The sequence below is a fragment of the Leuciscus leuciscus genome (assembly GCF_965113295.1).
Source record: "Leuciscus leuciscus genome assembly, chromosome: 14".
Classification (NCBI taxonomy): domain Eukaryota; kingdom Metazoa; phylum Chordata; class Actinopteri; order Cypriniformes; family Leuciscidae; genus Leuciscus; species Leuciscus leuciscus.
The window spans coordinates 34,742,159-34,767,900 of record NC_138738.1 but is presented as its reverse complement, the minus strand read 5'-3'; the positions used below and the strand labels follow the sequence as shown (position 1 = coordinate 34,767,900).

Sequence of the window (25,742 nt, the reverse complement as noted above, 5' to 3'; positions counted from 1 at the left end):
AACTTTTCTGGCTTATTTTGGAGAAGTGATTTTCCAAATAAGCAATGGCGAGGTCCTTATGCCACTATAAAAAAATTAAAAATAAAACTATTCTATGCCTTGTCAATGTTAAGAAAAGTTTCCCACTTTTTTATCATGTTTTTCCCTGATGTTTCACCATCTTCTGACTCACAGAAAAACACCCAATCTTCCCACATGGTGCCGTGGAAAGTAGAGGGAGCAAATTAGGTGGCTATTTCAGTCTTCTGTAGCTGGAAAGGTGATATCTTCTGCATCCATCTTTCTGAGCATGTGAAAAATTAATTAGGGATACGTACCTGGTGTTGCTGGAAGCAAATGGTACAATGCATAAGTCATCAGGACAGATTGCTGCCTGTCACCTGCACAAAAAGTCACCGCGATAGGCTCATTAATGGCATTCATAGATTTGCCAAGGGAAAATGCCAACGTGTGTGAGAATGACAGCCTGGACATGCTGTTCCCACACACTTGTCTCGAACTGTCTGTTGTTTTTCTGTACCTCGTTCGCTCACTAGCAGAGGTGGATTGCATTTATCTGTCCCTCATCTACCTCTTCTAACAAAATGACAGGAGACCAGGGTTATCATCAAAACATAAATAAATATGATACATATACAAATACAGTGTATTACTTTCATCAAATTATTCTGTATGTTTTTTTTATATATTTATATATAAATATATTTATTTTATAATAAATATCCATCTATCTATTCCCTAAAACTTGCATTAAAACGTTATATTCTTATATAAATATATTTATATTAAAACTAGTGCTGTCAAATCAATTAATTGTGATTATTTGCATCTAAAATAAAAGTTTTGGTTTATTTAATATATGTGTGTATACATATTAATATATATATATATATATATATATATATATATAAATGTGTGTGTGTGTGTGCGTATGTGTATGTATACACACACACACACACACACACACACACACACACACATAAATAATAATATATACACACAAAACTTCTATGTTAGATGTGATGAATCGCGATTAATCGTTTTGACAGCACTAAAATAAACATACAAATATTATTATATAATATATATTTATGGTATTTATATTTATATAACATGTATTTATATTCAATTCTTTTTATCTCATTTTTATGTTGTAAATAGGAATAAACAATCAGGTTGGTAATAGTTAAAAAAGGTAAACCATAAACCATAGCATGTGCAAAGTGTGATCTTTTTCTTTTGCAGGAGTCTTATATAAACACAAAACGGATGTTTCTGTGTGGGAATGGGTCACTGCAGCATTACCAAAAACTCCCAGAGCTCCTGAACCTGTCGCTGTACACAGAGAACAGGGCTGTGAGTAATGGCTGTATGGGATGCGTTCGCCACTGGAGAGGCTCACAGCCTGTCCTCCATATTCATGATGAGCACATCCTCTTTTTACTGTACTTCCTCTGGAATGTCATCTGTAACCTATTTAATTTTCCGCTCTAACTTTCATGTGAAGCAGTTTGGTGACACTCAATGCCTGATTCTCAAGTATCCTTGCAATATAGCAAGTATATGGCCATGCTTTTTTGGGGGGAATTTAACAGCCTCTGGTCATGCTTTCTTTGTATTACGGAGAGCAGTGTGAACATTCTGTAAAATATCTCCTTTAGAGATTCACAGAACAAAGCCAAAGCCAAAATTTCCAGGTCCTGTTCCTTTAAGACTGCAAGCATTTGGGTTACATTTTTAAAGTGGCAGTTAACAAACATCACCACTGAAAAGTCTGGGGTCTGTTTTTATTATTTTGTATTTTTTTGGTTAAGAAATTAATACTTTTATTCTTTAAGGTTGCATTACTTTGATCGAAAGTGACAAACACTTTATCACAGTTAAAAAAAAAAAGATTCAAATAAATGCTGTTCTTTTGAACTTCTATTAATTAAAGAATTCTGAAAAAAAATGGTTTCTACAAAAATATTAAGCAACAGTTTTCAACATTGTTAATAATAAGCAGAAAATCAGCATATTATAATGATTTCTGAAGGATCATGTGACACTGACGACTGGAGCAATGATGCTGAAAATTAAGCTTTGCATCACAGGAATATATTACATTTTAAAGTATATTCAAGTAGAAAACAGATATTTTAAACCGAAATTTCACAATATTATTTTTTTTGCTGTATTTTTGATCAAATAAATGCAGATGTGGTGACAATATGAGACTTCTTTGAAAAACATTTAAAAAATCTTCCTGACCCCAAACTTTTGAATGATAGTGTAGAAAAAGTATGTGAACACAAGCTTTGGCTATTCCAGTATTTTCCAGTGTAGTGCACCATGTAGTGTATATGTACAGTAAAGATGTCACACACTGCTGCAGAATTGACAGAGCTGTTGGATTTCCTCATTCAGAATTTCATTTTCCTTTCATCTGCCTTAATTTTGTTTCAGAGCTCGCTTCTGCGTTCTATTTTGGGAGCCCATTTCTGAAGGTTTCAGGAGATTAGAGATGTGAGGCTGAAGCTCACAACAGCTCTTCTGTGCATGACCACGTACAGCTCACCAGAGACCACACATTTCTGCATGCCCAGACCCTCTGTCTGTCCAGACACACACACACAACTGACTCTTTATTTCTGTTACGTTTGGGCAGGGATGAAGTGAGGTAAGAATCCAGTTGCAACAAATTTTATTCAAAACCAAAACTAAGACAATCCATACTGAGAGTAAAACCAGGAACATGAAACAGAGCGAGAGTACAACAGTACATGCAAAGACAAAAACTGGCAAACCAAGCCTGAAACACCGGGGAATATATAACAAGAGGTTAACAAGGCACACCTGAAACTAATTAGTCACTATGACAACTAATGAGGGCAACTATGGCAACAAACACTGAACCAGGAAGTAAACACAGGAACAATGGGGAACAGAACACACTTCAAATCAAGTGTCCATAAACACAAAACCAAGACATGGGAGCAGAGGCCAGGATCATGACATTGCCCTATTTGCATATAATAGCATGACATATTTTCTTCTGGAAACAAACTTTGTTGCATTATTTTCCTGCTATCTCTGTAAAGCTGCTTTGAAACAATCTGTATTGTAAAAAGCGCTATATAAATAAATGTGAGTGACTTGACCTGACTTGACTCAAAGGAGCGACTTCCAGACACTCCAAAACAGTCCACGAGGGACGTGGAGTAGATGTGGACCTGAGAGCGGAAAGGAGGGCCTGGTCCATGGAATGGAGGAAGGTCTGGAGGTAGAAGGATTGCTGGTAGCCAGGACAGAGCAGGCTGGTCAGGTGTAGTGATGGGAAGTTCGAATCATTTTACTGACTCTCTTTTTTCGATCTCATTCATCAAAATGAACTAATCTTTTTTCGAGTCATTTCGTTCATTTAAGGGGCTTTAAATGTTATACTTTTAACAGGCAAATTCCCCGAACACACCCACCTACACAATCTTGATCATATTCTGAATTAAGAAATCATTATAATGCAGTCAAAAATGATTTACAGGGAACATAAAAAATTACTTTCGTTCATTTGTCACGTGACAGATGATTTGTCAGTTCATGAACGACTCATCACTTGTCAGGTGGCCAAGGCGGATCAGGCTGAGCAGGTGGCGGTTAATTCTTGATCTTTATATGTATTTCTGCAAGTGATGACGTCATTGTTGATATCCAGAATTAGCATTTTTACTAGTGTAAATGTAATTCCTGATATAAAAAAAATGAAGATCCCCACAGCAGATCAGATGTGACTGGTGACCACCGCAGAGGTGCAGGCGGGACTGAAGACCACTTCAGGGGAATCAGCGAGACTAGGGAACTTGAGACAGAACAGGCAGGGAGTTAGGTAGCGACCTCCATGGTTGTATCTGGGCAGGCAAAGAGTTCTAGTGTGACCTCTTTATTTGTATCAGGGCGGACAAGATTTTCACAGGCGACATTCATGGTCTTGTCAGGGCAGACAGGCCGTTCGAGGATGACCTCCATGATCGTGTCACGGCTGGCAGGAAGTTTAGAGTCAGCCTCTGAGGTTATAGCCAAACCATCAGGGGACACAGAAAGTTCAGAGGAAAATGCCACCGCTGCCTCGGGAGAAACAGGAGAGGTGAGTGGGAGCACAGAAGGCACGGGAACATCCTCTGGGGCAGACAGTGCTGAGGCCAGCGGGATTGAGCGCGCAGAGACTAGTGGGCTTGAGAGCCCAAGACTTGGGGATGCTGGCTGCTCACACCGACATCAGAGGGGGATCCGCCACACTGGACAACGGTCTTGAACGTCTTGAGATGGGTCTGGTGGGAGGCATGATGGTCGAGGACTCGGGCATTGTGGCCATGTTGTGAAGAGGCTCAGGTAAATGTTTTAACGTCAAATTATCTAACGTCTATTTATGTACTGTAGACATAATTATTTGTTATGACATCTGCATCAAATATTATAGTGCTCATGATAACTTTTGTTAACTCTACAATAAGTAAAGCCACTTTACCAGCTAATTACTCTTCAACAGTGATGCCAAAGCAATATATAGAGCTACTGCAAAAAAAAATACAAAAAATAATGGAAGTTCAAACACAAAATTCTAAAGATGGCTGTGCTGGTGAATTCATCGCGCTATAGATAGTCAGCTTGCTGACAATTCTGGAATTTCACTCAAATACAGGCTATTCTTGCTGTGTGTAAAACATACGTACTGTAAATATGCACTAGACAAGACAATGTGATGTAGCCAAAGCCAAGATGTAACAATATAATTTTTCTTATAAACAATTATACATTTTAACTGTATGGAAAAGAGCCACTTTTGATGAAAAATGTTTTGAGCTAAATGAACAGATGATAATTATTTTCAGATATATAATACTTTATTTGACTCAATAAGTACACTTGTAAAACAAATAAATTTAGTTGTGACCATGCAAACATCATTCTCATTCTATTTGTTTCATTTGTATAATCCAACAATCTCACACCCTTTACAAACTGAGGAAAACAGGCAAACACAAAAAGATTCAAGTAGACATAAAGGTCAATCAGACCTTTTGGACGCGTGTCCACTGTACATATACATGTCCCTTATTTTAACATTTTTAAAACCAGAAAAACAAACAGAGAAAATTGCTGTTTGGTATTGCAAAATGGTTTTCAGTCAAATAACATTCAGTTGTTGCTCCTCTTAGATCACTTCATTGGCTATTATAGTCATAGTTTTTCTAATAAGTCCGCCATATTGTGATGACAATAAACTGTAGGGTGAAACAAGTTCCCAGTTTCATCAGAGTGGATTAAAACATTACAATTGCTGGTAAAGTTCTTTACGATGTTCTTAAATGGGCCCGGGTTCACTGACCATCAGACACAAGAGGAGGAGGAGGAGGAGGAGACCTGTTGGAGAGGATGAAGATGAATGGAAACAGACAGAGGTTATGTTCAGAATAGAATACTAGCTTCCTGCTAAATGAATGCTACACAATATACAGTATGCTGTATACTATAAACAGTAAGTAAAGCTCACAAAACTTTTGTTTTCTTTCGAGTGAACGCAAAGTTTCTCGGGGGAATAATCTAAATAATTTTGCATATTGTTGGTTATCCAGTTATATTAAATGTTTTATCTTAAGAAAATTTTTGTTTACTTTCATACAATTTACAAATTTGGTGCTGTGTTGAGTTGTCTCTTTATGTCCGGTTTTGTTACATGAACCACATCTATTTTGAATGCACATTTTGGCCCTGTTTACACCTGGTATTAATATGTGTTTTGGTCGATCGGATCACAAGTGGACGACGTTAAAGGTGCAGTCCGCAGTTTTTCCTTTTTGTTGCCATCTCTGTTCGAAATCTGCAATTGCAGTTCTTCGCGGAATTATCAACTTTACGTGCGTTGTGCCTCGGCATGAATCCAATGTTTTGAGGAGAATGTACGGCTGTCAATCACCGCGCTGGTGTGGAAACTGTCATTCGCAATCACAGATTCTACTTTTTGGAAGTATGACCAACATAAGAATTTTAACCGGAAAATGTTGTCTGAACAAGTAACATCCACTTTTGTTCTGACCAACTAAGGGGAAAAAAGCATTGCAGTAAATCGCGCCGATTAAATCTAACGATCGCTTCTCATATCACGTCAAACCGTGCAAATTATACTTTATTCTCAAATTGCTAATGTTAACAACATCAGCATTGCGTGACTACATTTAATGCCCTTCCGATATTTATCCTTGTTTTCGCATGGCCTTTGCAGTCTCTTTTTTTCTCCCAAGTCCGAAGTCTTTCGCGTTTTACAACGGGTGAATCTCCAGTTGTCACTCCACCACCAACATCCTCACACGCAATATAGCCTACTCCTACTCCTTCTTTATGTGTACAGATGTGACGTAATGACGCAAAGACATGCTCGAATTTCCCGCGTAAATCCACCAGTACCACTGGAATTAAAAACATTATTTACAAGCATTATTACATTTTGAATCGAGCTACGGCAAGCAGATCGTTTTGAACACTGGCTGGTTATGTACTTACTTTTATACTATAATTTTTAACCCAAAAAAGCTACGGACTGCAGCTTTAAATACAGGTATAACCGCGGTCTAAAACGCTTTGAGCTTTTCCACTTTCGACCACTTCCAGATGTGGTTGAAAACGCATTAGACCGGATTGCTTTTGTAGTGTAAACGCTCATTTGGTCGAATGCGTTCAAACAGACACAAAAGACCGTCTACTCTCCATCTTTTGACCTAATGTGTAAACATGGGAGGTGCTCTAGACAGACAGGATTTAAACTTTGCAGGCTGGAGACCCAAGTTTTGTTGGAAGACGAAAAACATACCAAGCACAATGTTCTCTCACCATTCCTGATTTCTAACACACTCACAACGTTCGGCGTCATCTTGCGACTGTCAGAGCAGAAACGAAAGCTGCTACTCTCCGTATGTTTTTCCGTCGTCTCCGGGCACGTTCATATGTAAATTGCGCAAGCTTATTTTGTCCATTAGATTGAAAGATCTGAAAAACCCCATACATTTACCCGCCTATAGACCCTCCCCTCGAAGAAATCAGGACAGAAGTGGTTGAAAGTGGACAAAAGAGACGGATTAAAACACCAGGTGTAAAAGGGAATGTGTCTCCCTCGTTTACTTGTGATCTGATCGACCAAAACGCATCTTAATACCAGGTGTAAACAGAGCCTTTGAGAAATGTAGTAGTAAGCAGCATATTATATACTGCAGAGATGGTAAGAGTAGTATGTTATTCTGAACATAACCAGAGAGCAAGGCATCACCACCTCACCACCTGACTGCTGTAGTCCTCCGTCACCCCGGTTAACTCCATCTCCATCTCCTCCTCTGCATCTTTTCGCTCGTCGTCCTCCTGTTGCTGAATCTGTGAGGTTTTCTGTTGCTTCATTCTCCTGCGTTGCTCTCGTTTCCTCTTCCTCTCCTCCTGTCGCTCCTGATGGTGGCAGTACTGCACGCGGCGTGAGAAAAGCTCCCTGGCGTACTCGTACAGCTGCACGTCTAGTGCATTGAGCTCTTCTATGCGGCTCCGGGTGGACGTCCCCACCGTGACCCCGGCCGCCCGGGTCCCGCTAATCTGAGTGAAGGCGGCGATGAAGTGCAAGCCGAACGTCCTCTCAAAAAGGAACTGTGTTTTGCGCTGGAACTCAGTCAGGCCGAAAAAGGCCATGCGCCGCAGGTTGCGCTTGGCGCTGCTGAGGAGCAGTTCGGCGCGCCGTTCTTCGCTCATGGAGGACAGGTTGTAGCAGCCCACCAGGCTGAGATCGGCCAGCATGCGAGTCTGCCGGTTGTTGGCCAGGTTTGAGGGGCAGGCCATGAACTCCTCGAGAGACACGCCGGTCCAGTCCTCGCTGCTGTAGCAGGACGGCAGCTCGTCTGGGGTGGCAGGACGCCCGTCGCACATGTGAAGCGCCGTCTTCCACGTGGCACCGCGCTGCACGTGCTTCCACTCGCTCAGGTAACGCGACACGGGGTCCCGCAACAGCGTAATGTAGTAGAAGTTTCTGGGAAGAGAACAGAGAGGATGAGGCATCTAGAATAAAACTAAAATAAAAAGTCTGTTTCTGTCTGAGTAAATGATGACAGAAATGCTACTTTTAGGTGAACTATTCCTAAGGATGTAGACCTCACGAAATGTTACTGTTAGTCAGGGGTTTTCAAACCTTTTGAAGCCACAGACCTCCAAATATAATGATTTGCTGGGAGGGACCCTCTTCCTAAACCTGCTACATATTATCATTCAAAGAATTGGGGTCAGTAAGATTTTTCTTTTTTGAAAGAAAGTAAATAAGAAATGAACACTTTTATTTGACAATGATGCATTAAACTGATCAAATGAAGACGTTTATAATGTAACAAAAGATTTCTATTTAAAAAAATGCAGTTCTTTGGAACAAAAAAATTATCAAAGCTTAATAATATAAAAACAAACAAAGTGTTTTCAACATTTTAATAATTAATGTTTCTTGAACAGCAAATCAGTATATCAGAATGATTTCTGAAGGATCATGTGAAGACTGCAGTAATGATGCTGAAAATTCAGCTTTGCATCACAGGAATAAATTCAATATATTCAAATAGAAAGTTGTTCTTTTAAATTGTGATAATATTTCACAATATTACTCTTTTTTTATGAAAATTGAGTGAATAAACATTGGTGAACATAATAGACTTCTTTAAAAAAACATATCAATATTTTACTGACTTTTTAGTTCTGAGTAAAAAATCTAAATTGTACCAAACCTTTGAATGGTAGTGTAAATACAGACATAAACATCACATTTATATGATATTTAACATAATATATTATGATAATTATAAATGTGTGTGAAATATTATCTGGGAAATATTTACTTGACAGTGTACCTGTATCTTTTTTCTACCCACCATTACAGTATACCGAAGAGAAATAATTTTTGACTGTAAATTGAAAAAAATATATTTATAATAAATCTCATGACTTCCACCCAGTCTTCATAAAACAGAGCAAACAATAATTGTCAAATTATGTAAATTGCAACATTTTATTTTAATATGTTTTGCTGAAACTTTCTGCAGACCTCATATATCACCCTAGTTTAAAAACAATTGTTATTTTGTTTTAGGATGTTTACACATTTTTATACATTCTCTAATGGCCTTTTTGATAGAATAAGTGTAAAAACAACAGAGCGTCAGAGCGCCGACAATGTTTAGGGCAGTCCAACTGAACAAGACAAAGATGCTGATTAAAAATAGTATTTTTTGGCAGCGTTCCTCATTAAAATTACCATGCAGGATTTCCTGAGCATTTCTTGCAAATTATATCAGTACAGCTAATCATTCAGAGAGAGAAACCTTCTCCCATACTTCATTACGACAGCCTGATTCTAACCACATTATATTCTCATAGTCTGAATGTAGAAGAGAAATGATACAGGTGATAGCCAAGAAACTTCTTTTAATATTTCACAGTCTCAAAGAGAAAACAAGTTTACAAGTGATATTTATCTGAAAATGAGAAAAACAACCCCAATAAAACATCCAATTTTCTGTCTCGGCAATGAAATCGCTCTGCGCTCAGAATAGCGTGCTCATGCCGGAGTGAACGCGCTGCGAGACGTGGTCTGCTCATTGTCACCGAGTTCCTCATCATTTGTCTCATTTCCTCTTGCTGGGATTGTTACCTCCTGCGTGAGGAGCGCATTATTTCCAATCAGCTCAATGAGAGGAGCGCCACTGACACATGGACACAAATCATCTACGAGAACTCAGAAAAACAACATTAATTTACATCCTATTTGAGCAAATATTTTCTAATGTGGCAAGAGACACAACATGCAAAAACAAGCGCTGGAAATGCAGTGGTCTTGGGTGTGAATTTCAGATTTTAGCTTGCAGGGTGCTGTTAAAATTTCTGGGTAAAGGGATATGTTGGGATGTGATGTCATGCTTGGAAACTGGTCTAAGATCTATCGAGTGATCTGCCACATCACGGTCAAATTACGGGCCAGAATGTCATACTGGCTATGGCATTATAATGCAGTGAAATCAATAACGCTCCACTAAGGTAATCCATCTGCTCTTCAGCACTGACCTATTGGAGAAGCACTGTCAAATGCTAACCCGCTCAATACAGTCAGGCCGAGCAGGATATGATATGATAATGAAGGTCAGATCGCTGATCGCTCAGAGGTCAGTCTGTTACTGCATAAAGCATCCATAAAGCATTCAAAAAGTACTCAAAAATTATTCAAAGGGATATTTCACCCAGAAATGAAAATTCTATCATTTACTCATCCTCATGCCACCCATGATGCATTCAACTTTCTTTCTTCAGATAAACACAATCAAACATTTGTAGGATAAATTATCTTTACAACACACTTACATTTATGTCAAGCTGAACTTGATACGATGGTTTATAGTTAAAAGAGAGTATTTTTCTTCTTTCTATCATTTGGTTTTATAACGGGGATGGCATGAGAGTGAGTAAATGATGAGAGAATTTTCATTTCTGTGTGAACTATCCCTTTAAAAAGTTTTCCTTGCAATTAAGCCTTCAACAAAAAGAACCTTTTGAAATGGATTTGGGCAAGTCTTTCTGAAGTGTAAGTTTTTGATGAAATCTTGAGAGCTGGCTCACTCCTTCATAGGCTGCTTGGTAATTGCATCTGTCGGCCCAGAAAAGTTAGTAAATACATTGTTAAAATAGTCCAAGTGACTACAGTGGCTCAAGTTCAACCTTAAGTTTATCAAGCGACGAGAATACTTTTATGCGAAAAAAAGAAAGAAGAAAACACACAAAAATAATGACTTTATTCAACAATTCATTTTCTTCCGTGTGGGCCTCTGAGTTCACGAGAGCGCCGCCACGACGCATGCACGAGAACTGAGAAGATAACGACTAAAAAAAAAGTAAAATGTTTAGCTCTGAATATTTCTCAGGGTAGCTTTATTTATTGAGTTTTTGAAAAGTACAAATATTTCAACAAAATAGAAGAAAATTATAGAATTTTTTTGAAATACAGACAATTATTTTTTTGCACAAAATGAAATTGCATGGGCAGATTATGTTAGATTTCATGATAATGATCAATACATCATCAATCCTTCTTCCAAAAAGTGTTTTTGTCTTACCCTGATTCAATATGGTAAGCCAGTTAGACTTGTTTATGTTTTAAACCTGTCACCTGACGGGATGGTTTTCGCAGGAAATTGCAAACACACGTCACTTGTCACTCGTCTCGTCATATTTGCAAATAGCGAGACATTTCTCCGGCTGCTTTGACGCATGTCTAGTGTTAGTGCAGCAGATTAATGGCATATTTCAAGAGAATCGTTCAAATTGGTATAAAAGCATGAAATTTGGCACAGATACTCTCTAAGGGTCACTTTTTGGGAAAAAGGCGTTGGCCACCCAAAAATTCAAAATGGCGGCCATTTTTTCAAGATGGCCGCTATTTCTGTCAAATTCTCATTATGTCAATTGTTCAAACAGTGATGTAGGCATAACATTTTGTGAAAATACTCTCTTCAGAATGTTTTTTGGGAAAACGGTGCTTGTCCCTCAAAAATTCAAGATGGCTACCATTTTTCAAGATGGCCGCCATTTCTCTTGAATCCTTACATCTTTTTTTCAAATGGTGATGCTATCATGAAATTTGGTACAAATATTCTTCAAGGAACATTATCATGGAAAAAGGTGTGTGCCGCTCAAATTCAAGATGGCGACCATTTTCAAGATGGCCACCATTTCTGTCAGAGCTCAATTTAATGTGTTAAGGAAGGTTTTGTTTAATAGAGTGAACGTCATTACACAACCAGGGAACACTGGTGACTTCACTGCTGTGGAACTCAGCATGGGGTTCAGTGTCAGCTGATCTAGTTTTACTTACACTGTAGTTCTTGACTAGTAGTAATAGTATAGCTAAGTTTAGTGTCCCAAATGCTGCCTAACAGTCCCTCATCAATTAGCTAGTAATAGACGTAGTTAGATAGCTGCATTTGAATTGACAAGTTGTGCCAGCGCGGGAGAGCCGAGCCCAGGGTAAGCGGGGCAATATATGACTTGTTCATGTATGCTTACCTGGAAGGAGTACAGATCACACAGGACTTAAATGGCACTGGATGAATGATCGGGCTAGGTGTAGGTGACCCATACCTAGTTGTATCCCACATAGATATCCATATAAAGGCTAGATGTCTTAAGGCGGAGTCACTTCCGGCATCACCGGTGGCCATCTTACCACAGGGAAGCTGTGCATTAAGGTGAGTGATCAGCACGCACACAAATCCTCTTATCTCACTGAAATCTTGACGGATTTACAAACGGTTTGGTTTCTTACAAACGTTATTAAAGTGGCTATAATTATTTCATATGGAAGTCCATTGTTATAATTATTCATATGTATGCAGTATCATAATTACATCTCTGACGTTTATTACAAACCAAACCGTTTGAAAATCGGTAGAAAATTGAGCAAGTTATGGTTATTTAAAAGTAAATGCACCATGTTACGAGTGAGCGAGCACCCTGTGGTAAGATGGTCGCCACGTGCGGACGTCGACCTCCATTGGCCAGCAGTGCGCACGAGACATCTAGCCTTTATTATATGATATCTATGGTATCCCATACCTGAATGTGTACTATGTCTATGATTGAGGTGGTAAAAGGATAACCCCTCGGCCTTAATCAGACAACAAACCCCCAAAATGGCAAATGAAAATCCCATGTCAGCCAAGAGTCCAACTGATTGGATGAAATGTTGTCTTTGTCAGACAGACACAAAGGAAACCCTCCAATCACCACCTACCCATCATGTTTCTCAACATGATGGCTATAAAATGATTGCCACCAACATTCCACTCTTTCACAAGATGAACAAAATGACAATGACCCTGGACCTGGAACGACTGGATGAAGGTGGGGGTATAGAAGCTACTTTGAGAAGGAACCAAGCGAAGTATCACCACAATTGTCGACTTCGGTTCAACAACACAAAGTTACTTCGTGCCCAGAAGCAACAATCCGATGCTCAATGTAGTGAGACAGATGAAGGCCAAACAAAGCATCGCAGAACCATGATGCAGAAAAGTCTAGATGATCAGGTTTGCTTTCTTTGTGATAACATATCTCCTGAATCTGACCTACGTCAGGTAATGACACTGCAACTGAATGACAGACTACATGAATGTGCACAAACACGGAATGATGCTAAATTGTTTCAACTAAGTGGTGCTGATGCCATTGCACAGGAGCTGAAATACCATCATTTGTGTCTCATTCATCTTTACAACAGATAGAAACTCCACCTCAGAAGGCTTGAGAAAGAGTCACAGAGTGAAACGATTCAACCAGACATATTTCCTATGGCTCTTTCTGAACTGGTCGCCTATATTGTTGAAACCAGTCTCAATTCTGATGGTCCTTCCGCCTTCCATCTCGCAGATACAGTGGGGAGAACAAGTATTTGATACACTGCTGATTTTGCAGGTTTTCCCACTTACAAAGCATGTAAAAGTCTGTAATTTTTATCATAGGTACTCTTCAACTGTGAGTGACGGAATCTAAAAAAAAAAAAATCCAGAAAATCACATTGTATGATTTTTAAGTAATTAATTTGCATTTTATTGCAAGACATAAGTATTTGATACATCAGAAAAGCAGAACTTAATATTTGGTACAGAAACCTTTGTTTGCAATTATAGAGAACCTACGTTTCCTGTAGTTCTTGACCAGGTTTGCACACACTGCAGCAGGGATTTTGGCACACTCCTCCATACAGACCTTCTCCAGATCTTTCAGGTTTCGGGGGTGTCGCTGGGCAATACGGACTTTCAGCTCCCTCCAAAGATTTTCTATTGGGTTCAGGTCTGGAGACTGGCTAGGCCACTCCAGGACCTTGAGATGCTTCTTACGAAGCCACTCCTTAGTTGCCCTGGCTGTGTGTTTCGGGTCGTTGTCATGCTGGAAGACCCAGCCACGACCCATCTTCAATGCTCTTACTGAGGGAAGGAGGTTGTTGGCCAAGATCTCGCGATACATGGCCCCATCCATCCTCCCCTCAATGCGGTGCAGTCGTCCTGTACCCTTTGCAGAAAAGCAAGCCCAAAGAATGATGTTTCCACCTCCATGCTTCACGGTTGGGATGGTGTTCTTGGGGTTGTACTCATCCTTCTTCTTCCTCCAAACACGGCGAGTGGAGTTAAGACCAAAAAGCTCTATTTTTGTCTCATCAGACCACATGACCTTCTCCCATTCCTCCTCTGGGTCATCCAGATGGTCATTGGCAAACTTCAGACGGGCCTGAACATGCACTGGCTTGAGCAGAGGGATATTGCGTGCGCTGCAGGATTTTAATCCATGACAGCGTAGTGTGTTACTAAAGGTTTTCTTTGAGACTGTGGTCCCAGCTCTCTTCAGGTCATTGACCAGGTCCTGCCGTGTAGTTCTGGGTTGATCCCTCACCTTCCTCATGATCATTGATGCCCCACGAGGTGAGATCTTGCATGGTGCCCCAGACCGAGGGAGATTGACCGTCATCTTGAACTTCTTCCATTTTTTTATAATTGCGCCAACAGTTGTTGCCTTCTCACCAAGCTGCTTGCCTATTGTCCTGTAGCCCATCCCAGCCTTGTGCCGGTCTACAATTGTATCCCTGATGTCCTTAGCTCTCTGGTTTTGGCCATTGTGGAGAGGTTGGAGTCTGTTTGATTGAGTGTGTGGACAGGTCTTTTATAGAGGTAACAAGTTCAAACAGATGCAGTTAATACAGGTAATGAGTGGAGAACAGGAGGGCTTCTTAAAGAAAAACTAACAGGTCTGTAAGAGCCGAAATTCTTACTGGTTGGTAGGTGATCAAATACTTATGTCATGCAATAAAATTCAAATTAATTATTTAAAAATCATACATTGTGATTTTCTGGATTTTTTTTTTAGATTCCGTCTCTCACAGTTGAAATGTACAGACCTCTACATGCTTTGTAAGTAGGAAAACCTTCAAAATCAGCAGTGTATCAAATACTTGTTCTCCCCACTGTATGTGCAACCTGTACCAGCAGCGTATCCTTTTTTAACACTGGCACTTCCTCTCTGTGGACTACACCTTGCCGTGGTGGAGAGGCTTGTGTGCTCCAATGAACCTGAGACCTATGCCGGCTGGGATTTTATATCCCTGGCAAGTTTAACTAAGCTGGACAGGTCAAAGGAGAGGAGGCAGACAAAGCAGACATTATGACTATTTGACAGAAATGGTGGCCATCTTGAAAATGGTGGCCATCCTGAATTTTTGAGTGGCACATACCTTTTTCCAAAAGAGTGTTCTTTGAAGAGTATTTCTGCCTAATTTTATGCTTGCATCACCATTTGAACACTTAAAATAATGAATATTCGACAGGAACGGTGGCCATCTTTAAAAATGGCGGCCATCTTGAATTTTTGAGGGACAAGCATCTTTTTCTATTAACTTTTCTATTAACTTTCATCTTTTTCTATGTCCTTTAGAGAGTATTTGTATCAAATTTTATGCTTGGATCACTGTTTGAATAATTTATATATTAAGCATTGAATAGCAATGGCGGCCATTTTGAAAAGTGGCCGCCATATTGAATTTTTGAGTGGCCAACGCCTTTTTCCAAAATAGTGGCCCTTAGAGAGTATCTGTGCCAAATTTCATGCTTCTATACCAAAGTGAACGATTTTTTTACTAATCTGCTGCACTATGTGGGAGAGGCATAGGTTAGTCACAACGAGTGAGAGAAGTTGACATGGAGCAGCAAAATCTCAAACCTAAGAAAAAAAAGGAATTTATTTTCAAGGAAGTACCTAGAAGATCTATTAATGGGTGAAGCTACAGTAACGTCTTCAGTCAGCTTGATATCCTTCCCATTTAAACTGGTTATATCTTTTAAGCCTAGTAGTGAATGTTTTATGAGCAGTAGGATCATTTCTCTCTCTTTTTTTAATTATGAAAAAACAAACATTTTGTGGTGTATTTAAAAAAAATTTTTTTTTATTAATGCCATGAACCAGAACAATAAAATGAGACAAAATCATTCAAAGTAAAACAAATACAAAGTAAATAAGTAAAATAAAATAAGAACAGTGCCAGAGGACAAGAAAGAAAAGTATTACAAACAAAGAGTGCTACTTTATACAACATCATACCCGCTTACAATGCTATAAGCCTTTTTACTTGTGCAATTACACAAAACAGAACAATAAAGCTTAAAATCATTTTTAAAACAAGAAAAGTTAGGTTTGTAGTCAGACCATTTCATTTTATGAATGTGAAACTTCCCCATTAATATTAACAATTGTATGAAGTATGCCTTATCTTTCTCAATCATTGAAGTGTATCATTATGTCAAATCCACTCAGCTGCAAATCAATGTTACATTTTTTCTTTTAAAATGCTCCACATCAATCCAAAATATTTTTGAATGTATGCAATGGAAAAATTAATGAAAAACTGTTTCCTTTTCACCTTTACAAAAATTACAAGAGTAATCAATATCTAATTTAAAATGTTCCCGCACGTTTTACTGGATATATTCTATGCATTATTTTAAAAGAGACTTCTTTTACTTTGTTATTAATGTAGAATTTATCCACTGTTCGCCAAGCATTACGCCAATTTACATCTCCAAACACAGATGACCAGAAAAAGCGAGCTGGAGGGTGAACAATATTATTAAGTACATTCCTAATGTAGTTTTTTGAGACTTTATTTTGTAAAATATTTGTATTACCAAGAATTATTTTACCCATGATATCTGTAAAATTTAGATCTTCCTCCTGTGATGCATTTCTAAGAAGGATCAATACTTTCCGGGGGATTGCATCCATTACAACTGCATTACAAGTCTTTGGGCCCTATTTTAACGATCTGAAACGCAAGTATCAAGCGCGAAACGCAAGTAGCTTTGTGGGCGGGTCTTGGGCGCTGTTGCTATTATACCGGCGGGATAAATGACTCTTGCGCCCGACGCAAATCTAAAATGGGTTGGTCTGAAGTAGCTTCATTATTCATAGTTGTGGTTTGGGCGTAACGTGAAATAAACCAATCAGAGCAACATCTCACATTCCCTTTAAGAGCAGGCGCGATTGTTCCATGGCGGTTTGCTATTATAACGGCGGATTTGCCAGGCGCGCGCCAGGAGCGGTTCACAGCCGAGGAGACCGACGTTCTCGTTCTCGACCTGACATTGGGGATGGAGAAACACACCCAAATTAACTTCGGTTAAACAAACGTATGATAATTTGGGTAAATGTGTAAGCTAGATTTATGCTTTTATAATAAACTGTCTATCTATCTATCTATCTATCTATCTATCTATTGTAATAATGTATGATTTGCAAAAATGAAAACTGCTGCTTCTGTGTAGATGAGAGAATCAAAGTGCGCGTTGTGCACATTGATTATGGCCAAGCATGCGCCCTTATAATAGCATATGAATATCATGCGCAACGCGCCACTGACTTTAGACTAGGTTTTTCCTGGTCAGTGGCAGAATTGTTTTCTGCAAAATAGCATCAGGGAACGTTTGCGCCGGAACACGCCTCCTCTTTGCGCTGAACCGCCCCCGGGAGCGCAAGTGTATTTCCTAGTTTACCGACGTGCGTCTGTGGAGGGAAAAGTCCGCTTTGCACGGGTGTAAAATAGGAATGATACATGCGTCGGTGTACAAAGTCAATTGCGCTGGGTGCAAGATAGGGCCCATTAGGTCTAACTGGTATTTTAAATTTATTCAAAAATTCTCTATATGTTAATAAATTTCCATCATTGTTTAAAAGCTAACTAATATAATATTGTTTTCAAACCAGTAATCAAAAAAGAGAGCTTGTTAATGACATTTTGCAAGCTTAAACGGTATTTTTTCAATTGAATAATTATACTTCAATAAAAATGAGAGGTCACCCAATTGTTTAAATAGATAGTTAGGAAAGGAATTCCAAATACTGTCTTTATTTTTTAAATACTGAATAAGCCAATTTATTTGAAATACATTGTTCAAAGCATCATAACTCAACACCTCTAAACCACCATGATCTTTGGGATTGCATACAATTTCTTTTCTCAAATCATGTGGCTTGTTTTTCCAAATAAAATCAAAAAGCATTTTATCCACTTGTTTGGTAACTTCAGGGGGAATATCCAATGATAACGATACATAGACTGATCCGGAGATTCCTTCAGCTTTTGACAAAAGTACCCTGCCCTGAATTGACAGATCCCTTTGTAACCACGCATTACTAGTTTTGTTAATAATTGGATTAAAGTTTAAATTATTACGCAGATTTTCACCTTTACATATAACAACTCCCAGATAGGTTACTTGATTTGCAATTGGAATATTACAGAAATTAGTTAAACTACATTCTTTAAGAGGAAACAGAACAGATGTATTCATATTCATTCATAGCCCTGATACATCTGAAAATTATTTTATGCATTTCACTGCTTTAATGATTTCATTCCTATCTTTCAAAAGTAAAGCAGTGTCATCTGCAAACTGACACAACTTAACCCCAAATAAATCCAGTCTGTTCCTCATCTATAATATTTTCAAATCCATTTTTTCAGTCTGTTGGCAAAGATTAAAGCAAATAATTTGGCATCATTATTTAATAGACTAATGGGTCTCAAATTCTTTAAACAAAGAATATTTTTGTTTGGCTTTGGAATTAATGTAATAACACCTTGTTTTAAAGAGGAGGGCAGTTCCCCCTTTTCAATAGATTCTATAAATACGGCCTGCAAAAAATGGAGCCAACTTATCTCATAACACTTGATAAAACTCACTGACAAGTCCATCATTACCTGGAGAACAATTATCTTTAAGGTTGCCAATAGACTCTTTAACTTCCTCCAACCTTAAATCACCAGCACAAAACAATTTAAAATCGTCCTCAATAACTTTGGCTTTATCTAAAACATTATCTAGAAAGTCATTCAGATCTGAAGACACAAAGTTGGGAGCGTACAGACCTTGGAAAAACTGAGTAACAAACTGTGATATCCTCTGTGACTGTATTATTAATTAACAATTTGTTTATAGAGGTCAATTCACCATTTCTTTTTTCCAAATTGAAAAAGTACTTAGTATTTCTTTCCCCCTGTTCCGACCATTTATATCTTGATCTGATAAATGCACCCTCTGCTTTTTCTTGATAAATTTTATTCAGTTGAACTTGTAACGATGATAAATCCATTAGTTCCTGCGTGTTAACATTTTCTTTAATGATAGGCGCATTATTTCTTTAATAACAATATATTCTTTTTGTCTTTTAACTGAAGCAATCGATTTCCCCATTGAAATAGCTAGGTTCCTAATTTTGTATTTCATTTTTTCCCAATGTTCTCCATAAACATTTGTTATTTTAGCCTGAGACCAGTGCTTGTCAATTAACTTTGATACCATCAGTTTAAAATTATGATCATCTATTAACTTTTTATTCAATTTCCAATAACCCCTTTTTAATTTAGATTCATCTGGACCGTGAATATTTATCAAGAGTGATATACCCTTTATGGTCAGTTAACACTGACGGCTCTATAGAAACCATCTGGACACACTGCTCAAGTTCATGTGATATTAGGAAAAAATCAATGCGTGATTGGAATAATCTTTGTTGCTCCATGTGTGCATTCTTTTGTCTGGATTTTTGAGTCGCCAGATGTCAACTAAACCAACATGGGTACATACATTTCTGATTTCACAACGAGTTTCATTGCTTCTTGATGGCCATCGATGCAAATCCTCATCAAATACACTATTGAAATCACCTCCCCATACTATTTTTGCTAAGGGAAATTTAGTTATGATTCGTTTTAATTTAATTTTCTATATTTTTGAAAAATGTTTCATTAAGCTGTCTATTATTGGTGGCATATGAATTCACAAGAGTGTAATGAGTATGATCAGTGTTAACGTGCAATATTACCATTCTTCCCAAACTATCGATTTTTGTGGCTAAGAACCTGACCTCTGAAGTTTCCTTTTGGTATAGCGACCCCTGCAGATCTATTGCTGAAATGTGAGATCCATATGTCATTTCCCTATTGACTTCTCCAGAACTTTTCCTCTTCCTTACAAGCATGCGTTTCTTGCACATAATAAAAATTGACAACCTTTCCTTTACAATATAAAAATAAGGATTTTCTTTTCAAAAGATCACGTAAACCTCTGGCATTAATCGAAAAAACTGAAATAGACAACGTTTACACTTTTTTTTTATTTTTTTTTTTTTTTTTTATTGAACTAGGGTCTTTTAAAACGATTGTTTGTTGCATAAATATCTTCTATATAATGCTCTGCAATATACCGTGAAAAATTAACAACCTAAAAAAATACAGATTGTATACTTATTATAGACGTTATGTAGCCCCGCCCCTTTTCAGCGCTGCGCTCGTTGTCTTTTGACTTCCGGTCTGTATTTTCACAGCGATCTTGCGTATTTATGAATGAACGGCTCGTTTTAAAATCTTCCCGGTCTACTGACATTTGTAAAGACATCTGCTTTAAACATTACAATCCTCATGATAACTTTCGTTAACTTTACATTAAGTAAATCCACTTCAAAAGCTAATTACTCCTGGACAGCAATGCCATAGAAATATACAGAGCGACCGCAAAAACGGAAGTTCAAAGACAATAGTCTAAAGATGGCGACACCCTCGTTTCTCTGGCGCATAAGGTCTATAGTTGCATATGAATACAAAAGATGGTTTAGCAAACACATTTTTAAATGTAATAATTATTGTATAGGTAGCCTACAATTCCTATCATAACTCGTTACCTATTCAGCCTATAGACTACTGCTTACTCAAAAGTAAGAAAGTTACTTGCTCCAAGTACTCTACATTTCAGTTTCTGAAACATTAGGTAACTCAAACCTCTTTCTTATCTATGTTAGCCTTGTTACATACAAAGTACGCTCTCTTTCCCTCTTTGCGTGCTTTTTCAACAAGAGGCCATAACTTGGTGCGTGCTTCCTTGTCTGCAGTGGTCAGATCCTCTTTAAAACGGAGATGCTTTCTTAGATATTCATTTACTTTGGCATTTCTCCATACCAAGTCTCTTGCCGTCTGTGAAAGAAACCTGATGATCACTGGTCGCGGTGTGACGTTGTTCTTCATCTCTGGAGGTTTGCCAATCCTGTGGACTACATCGATGGCACCTGTCACAAAGGTGCATTCAGTTTCTGGAAGGATCTCTTTGCATATTTAACGTCTTCTTCTGATCTCTCAGTGGATCCATAGAGACTCAAGTTCCATCGCCTGTTATATCGCTCAGCATCGTTTAACTTCTGCTCCATTTCGGGAATCTTCTTTTGAGATTGCATGCTTAACCATATTCATCCAGACAGTCACGCAGAGCCGAATCACGCAGAGCCGAAGCACAACCAAAACAATTTTCTTCCGCAAAATGCAAGAGGTTTTGTTTTTTAACTGCTAGAGAGACAAACGTTGTTGGTTTGGGTTCGGATCTAGATTTCTTACCACACACCCAGCTAACAGATTTTTAATTATAAGAACGTTCTCCAAACATTCAATATTGGTTATGAGAACGTTAAAATGTCCAGTTTTCTTGATGTAATAGGAACGTGTTTTAAAAGGTATGATGTTCCTGAAACGTTCCCTAAACCTAATTTTGATTAACAATTGAACATTCTTGGAACGTTGATTTGTAACTTTCCAAGAACATAAAAATTGTCCATCACACCATGATGGTGACTTCAAACGAAACACTTTCAACTAAACATCAACATCTAAACCTTACCTGTTAATTCTCATAAGAACTTCTGTAGATGTCTGACAGAAATCTGGTTAATAAGTGAAGCTGGTAATGCTGTTTGTGGAGTTGTTTAATCCTCCTCTGCTGAGATCTTGAGAGATTTAATGTATTTTATATTCAGATGATTTCATTTAAGGCTTTGGCTGGAAGTCAGTTGTAGTTTGCGTTCTTGTCATTTATTTCCTTCAGTGATTCTGCTTGTTAATAGCAGGTTTTTGGAACGTTGGAAAGAATGTTTCAGGAACATAATACTAACCTTTAAATAACATTCTATTAACAATAAGGAAACTGGACGTTTTTATGTTCTTGGAATGTTACAAATCAACGTTCCTAGAATGATGAAATGTTAATCAAAATTAAGTTGAAAGAAAATTTCAGGAACATTATATCTTTTAAAACAAGTTCCTCTAATGTCAAGAAAACGGGACATTTTATCATTCCCATAACCAAAACTAAATGTTTGCAGAATGTTCTTATAACAAAAATATGTTAGCTGGGCAAAGATTCACAAGGACAGTTACTGCTGGACTAGCGAATGTATTGGTTTATGAGCATATTTTACACACTACACAAGCACTGACAAAGAGCAATATCTAGCTGATGAAAGTTTTTTTTTTTTTTTTTTACTTTAGATAGGAGAGGTAATGGACTCAAATCTTGTCTCATGAGCAGCCGAAGAAAGTAAATGCATAAGAGGCAGCCTTAGATTAAGACAGTTTATCTCGCTTATAGAGGACATGATCAACCTTGATGGCAGCAGATGAGGTAAGCAGAGCAACGGTAGAATCTTTATTAGATTGTGTAGTGAGCTCATTTAATGTATTATGTATGCTGTTCAAATATGTTGTCTGGATTGTTAGTATACCCTATAGTTTGGTTGGCCATATAATCATGTAACTAGTAATATAATTTAAAGGGTAACTCTCGCCAAATTGCAACCTAGGCTATTTTTGTTAATCTACCCGAGTCAAACATTCGTGTAAAAGCATAATTAGAATGGAAACGCCACTTTTAAGATTGACCTTATTTTCGTTTTCGGTCAAAATGCCTTTTGAATGGAAGTGCTAGGGGCACTACAGTGATAGCATCAAAATCGCTATTTTTAAAACACTAAGGAGGCTCGACACCACATGTAACTGTGCTTGATGTATAACCAGGGGCTCTGACAACATTGTTTGTGTACACAAAGTTTCCTAAAAAGAAAGGTTTTGTACGACTCACTTTATCAGTTAGTGTTTCCGGTGGCTGGAATTTTGTCATTCAAAAGTAGTCGATCTCCGAATGCAACGTAATGAACTGAGCTTTCCATCTTTACACTCCTCATGTTAAGTTGCATTCAGAGATCGACTACTACGAAAATTCGGTCAATCTTAAAAGTGGCGTTTCCATTCTAATTATGCTAATTATGTTTGACTCGTGTAGATTAACAAAAATAGCCTAGGTTGCAATTTGGCAAGAGTTACCATTTAATATAAATGTAATATTAAGATTGCTCCTGCACTGAGGCATTAGGTGTGTTTGACTCGAAGTGGCGCTGCACAGACCGAACGTTGTATGACATCAAAGTAGTGAAAGCGATTAGAGAGCATAAGATCAGTCTGTGCAGCGCCTCTTCAAGTCAAACACACCTATTGAGAAAGGTCACATGTGAACGAAACGTTTGCCACTTTCTCATTAAAGTAGTGGTTTTATCTTCAGTTGGCGGCTCCACTTCATTGTTAGAGTGTGCAGCCTTTTTTGAAGTGTGTCCCATGAACAGCTCTTATTATATATTAAGAGCATCGCACAGCCCACAGTACCACAGCTCAAAACCTGAAAGAGTTTAAAGCAGAGCACATCTAGTAAGGTGTATATATATTTAAAACAGAAATTTCCATCCATGACTTCTAAGCTAAATTTCCATTTATTTTCCAGGCCTTGAAGTTTTCTGTGACTGCGGGAGCCCTGTAAAAGCATGACAGAGCGAGAGAAAGAAAGATTTCCAATCTATTGAAACAGAGTAAAAGCTTCCTCCCCATCTCCACGGAGGTGTGCTAATTAATCTCGTGAAATTGTTTTTTAAGCGCACTATTTAATTACTCAGCTCAGAGTCTATTAGTGTTGCTCAGAGGAAGGCAGTCTCTTCTCATTACTGATGTACAATCAATGACAGTAATACTTTCTATTCGGCTGGCAGACTAGCAGATTACAGGAATGCATCACTATAATGAACTTCATCAATTCATTGAACACCCACTGATAAACTTGTACTTCAAAAAAAATTAAAAATACACACATAAAATGGAAACTTGTGCTAACTGTCACATGTTTAGCTGTGAATATTTCTCAGGGTAGCTTTATTTTGTAAATTTCTGTGTATACAGTTCATTGAACACACAATGACGGCATGGGGCATGTTGTCACGCTGTGGGCCCTATTTTAACGATCTGAAACGCAAGTATCAAACGCGAAACGCAAGTAACTTTGTGGGCGGATCTCGGGCGCTGTTGCTATTGTGGAATATTTTTTCTTGTAATTATGTATGGTTTGCAAAAATGTCAACTGCTGCGTCTGTGTGTAGATGAGAGAAGCAAAGTGTATGCGCGTTGTGCACACGCTACATTATGGCCAAGCATGCGCCCTTAAAATAGCATCTGAACGTGCCACTGAAAACACACCACTGACTTTAGACTAGGTTTTTCTGGTCTGTGGCGGAATTGTTTTCTGGAACTGCAAAATAGCATCAGGGAACGTTTGCGCCGGAACACGCTTCCTCTTTGCGCTGAACCGCCCCCGAGAGCACAAGTTCATTCCCCAATTTACCCACTTGCGTCTGTGGAGGGAAAAGTCCGCTGTGCGCGGGTGCAAAATAGGAATGATACATCCGTCGGTGTACAAAGTCAATTGCGCTCGGTGCAAGATAGGGTAGTTTCTCCATTAAAATTAAGAATTCATTCCGAGCGGCAACCTTCGGATCTCTCTCTTGAATCCAACACGGAAGTGACTTATATTGCAATTCATCGACTGGCCACTAGAAACGGGCTGCAAAAGAGAGTCAATCCCATTGACTTAGACAGAAAAAGATACAGTCTGGTACAAAAAGTGGTTTTGGTCTATATAGCTAATTTTGTGAATGAGGTGAATTTTTTTTGAACTCATCCGTTTAAATTATATTAAGCCTTAAATTATATTAAGCCTTTGCTGTCTGGTAGCGTCAAATCACCTCGGCTAATCCCGCCTTTTTGCCTATTTTAGGTTATCTGGGAGTGACGCGCTACAGAGATGGCCGGCTCCACCCACTTTGGGCTTCAAAAACGCTCTTCAGAAAGCTACGGGTGACGTCACGGACACTACATCCATATTTTTTTACAGTCTATGATTCATTCCCACAAATTAAGAATTTGTTCTCTTGTTTTAGTAAATCATGGCCACATTGAACTCATTTGTTCCCTTGTTTTGATTTAAAGCAGGGCTATGCAGTTTCGGGAATTTCTTCGCTGTATTCTCACTTTTTGCTCGCAGGTTTCTCTATAGAGCTCCCCCCACAGCTTCGGAATAGATATTTGACAACACTGTCGAAAAACTCGTTGGCGACTCTCAGATACCAGAGGCTAGTAGATCAATGACATCAAAGCAGACGGGACATTCTTTAAAACGTCTTCTTCATTCGGGTTCGAACAGCGTGAGGGAGCGCAATAATGACAGAATTTGAGCAGATTTTTTTTGCCGTAAAGCAATTCGTTACATCGCAAGACCTGATTTCACGCGATACTTCCTGACGCTGCAGCCGGCGGCTCGCCGGCTCAAAGTTGCAAGGGTGGGTTTTCGGCTCACAGGCGCTTGGGGGGTGCGAGACGGCCACCATTCAACCTGAAAAAAGTCATATAACTATTCCAATGACTCCGAAGCTGTTCGGTTAAGGTAAAAAAGTTATTTAGTTCACCTTTAACTAAA

The 25,742-nt window shown here is 38.5% G+C and overlaps 1 protein-coding gene across 2 annotated transcripts in view; it reads right to left on the bottom strand.

Annotated features, from left to right (window-relative positions):
* Nucleotides 1-25,742, bottom strand: part of hs6st3a (heparan sulfate 6-O-sulfotransferase 3a) — a 62,695-nt gene that overhangs the window by 4,870 nt on the left and 32,083 nt on the right. The window contains exon 2 of one of the 2 annotated variants that reach the window (XR_014211545.1): nt 5,799-8,032. Coding sequence is in view for 1 of the 2 variants with exons in the window: in XM_082189953.1 (XP_082046079.1) it covers nt 7,291-8,032 (742 nt within the window). In the remaining variant the exon portion in view is untranslated. Of the gene's footprint in view, nt 1-4,868; nt 8,033-25,742 lie in introns of those variants that run through there. The other variant, XM_082189953.1, reaches the window with a different exon arrangement.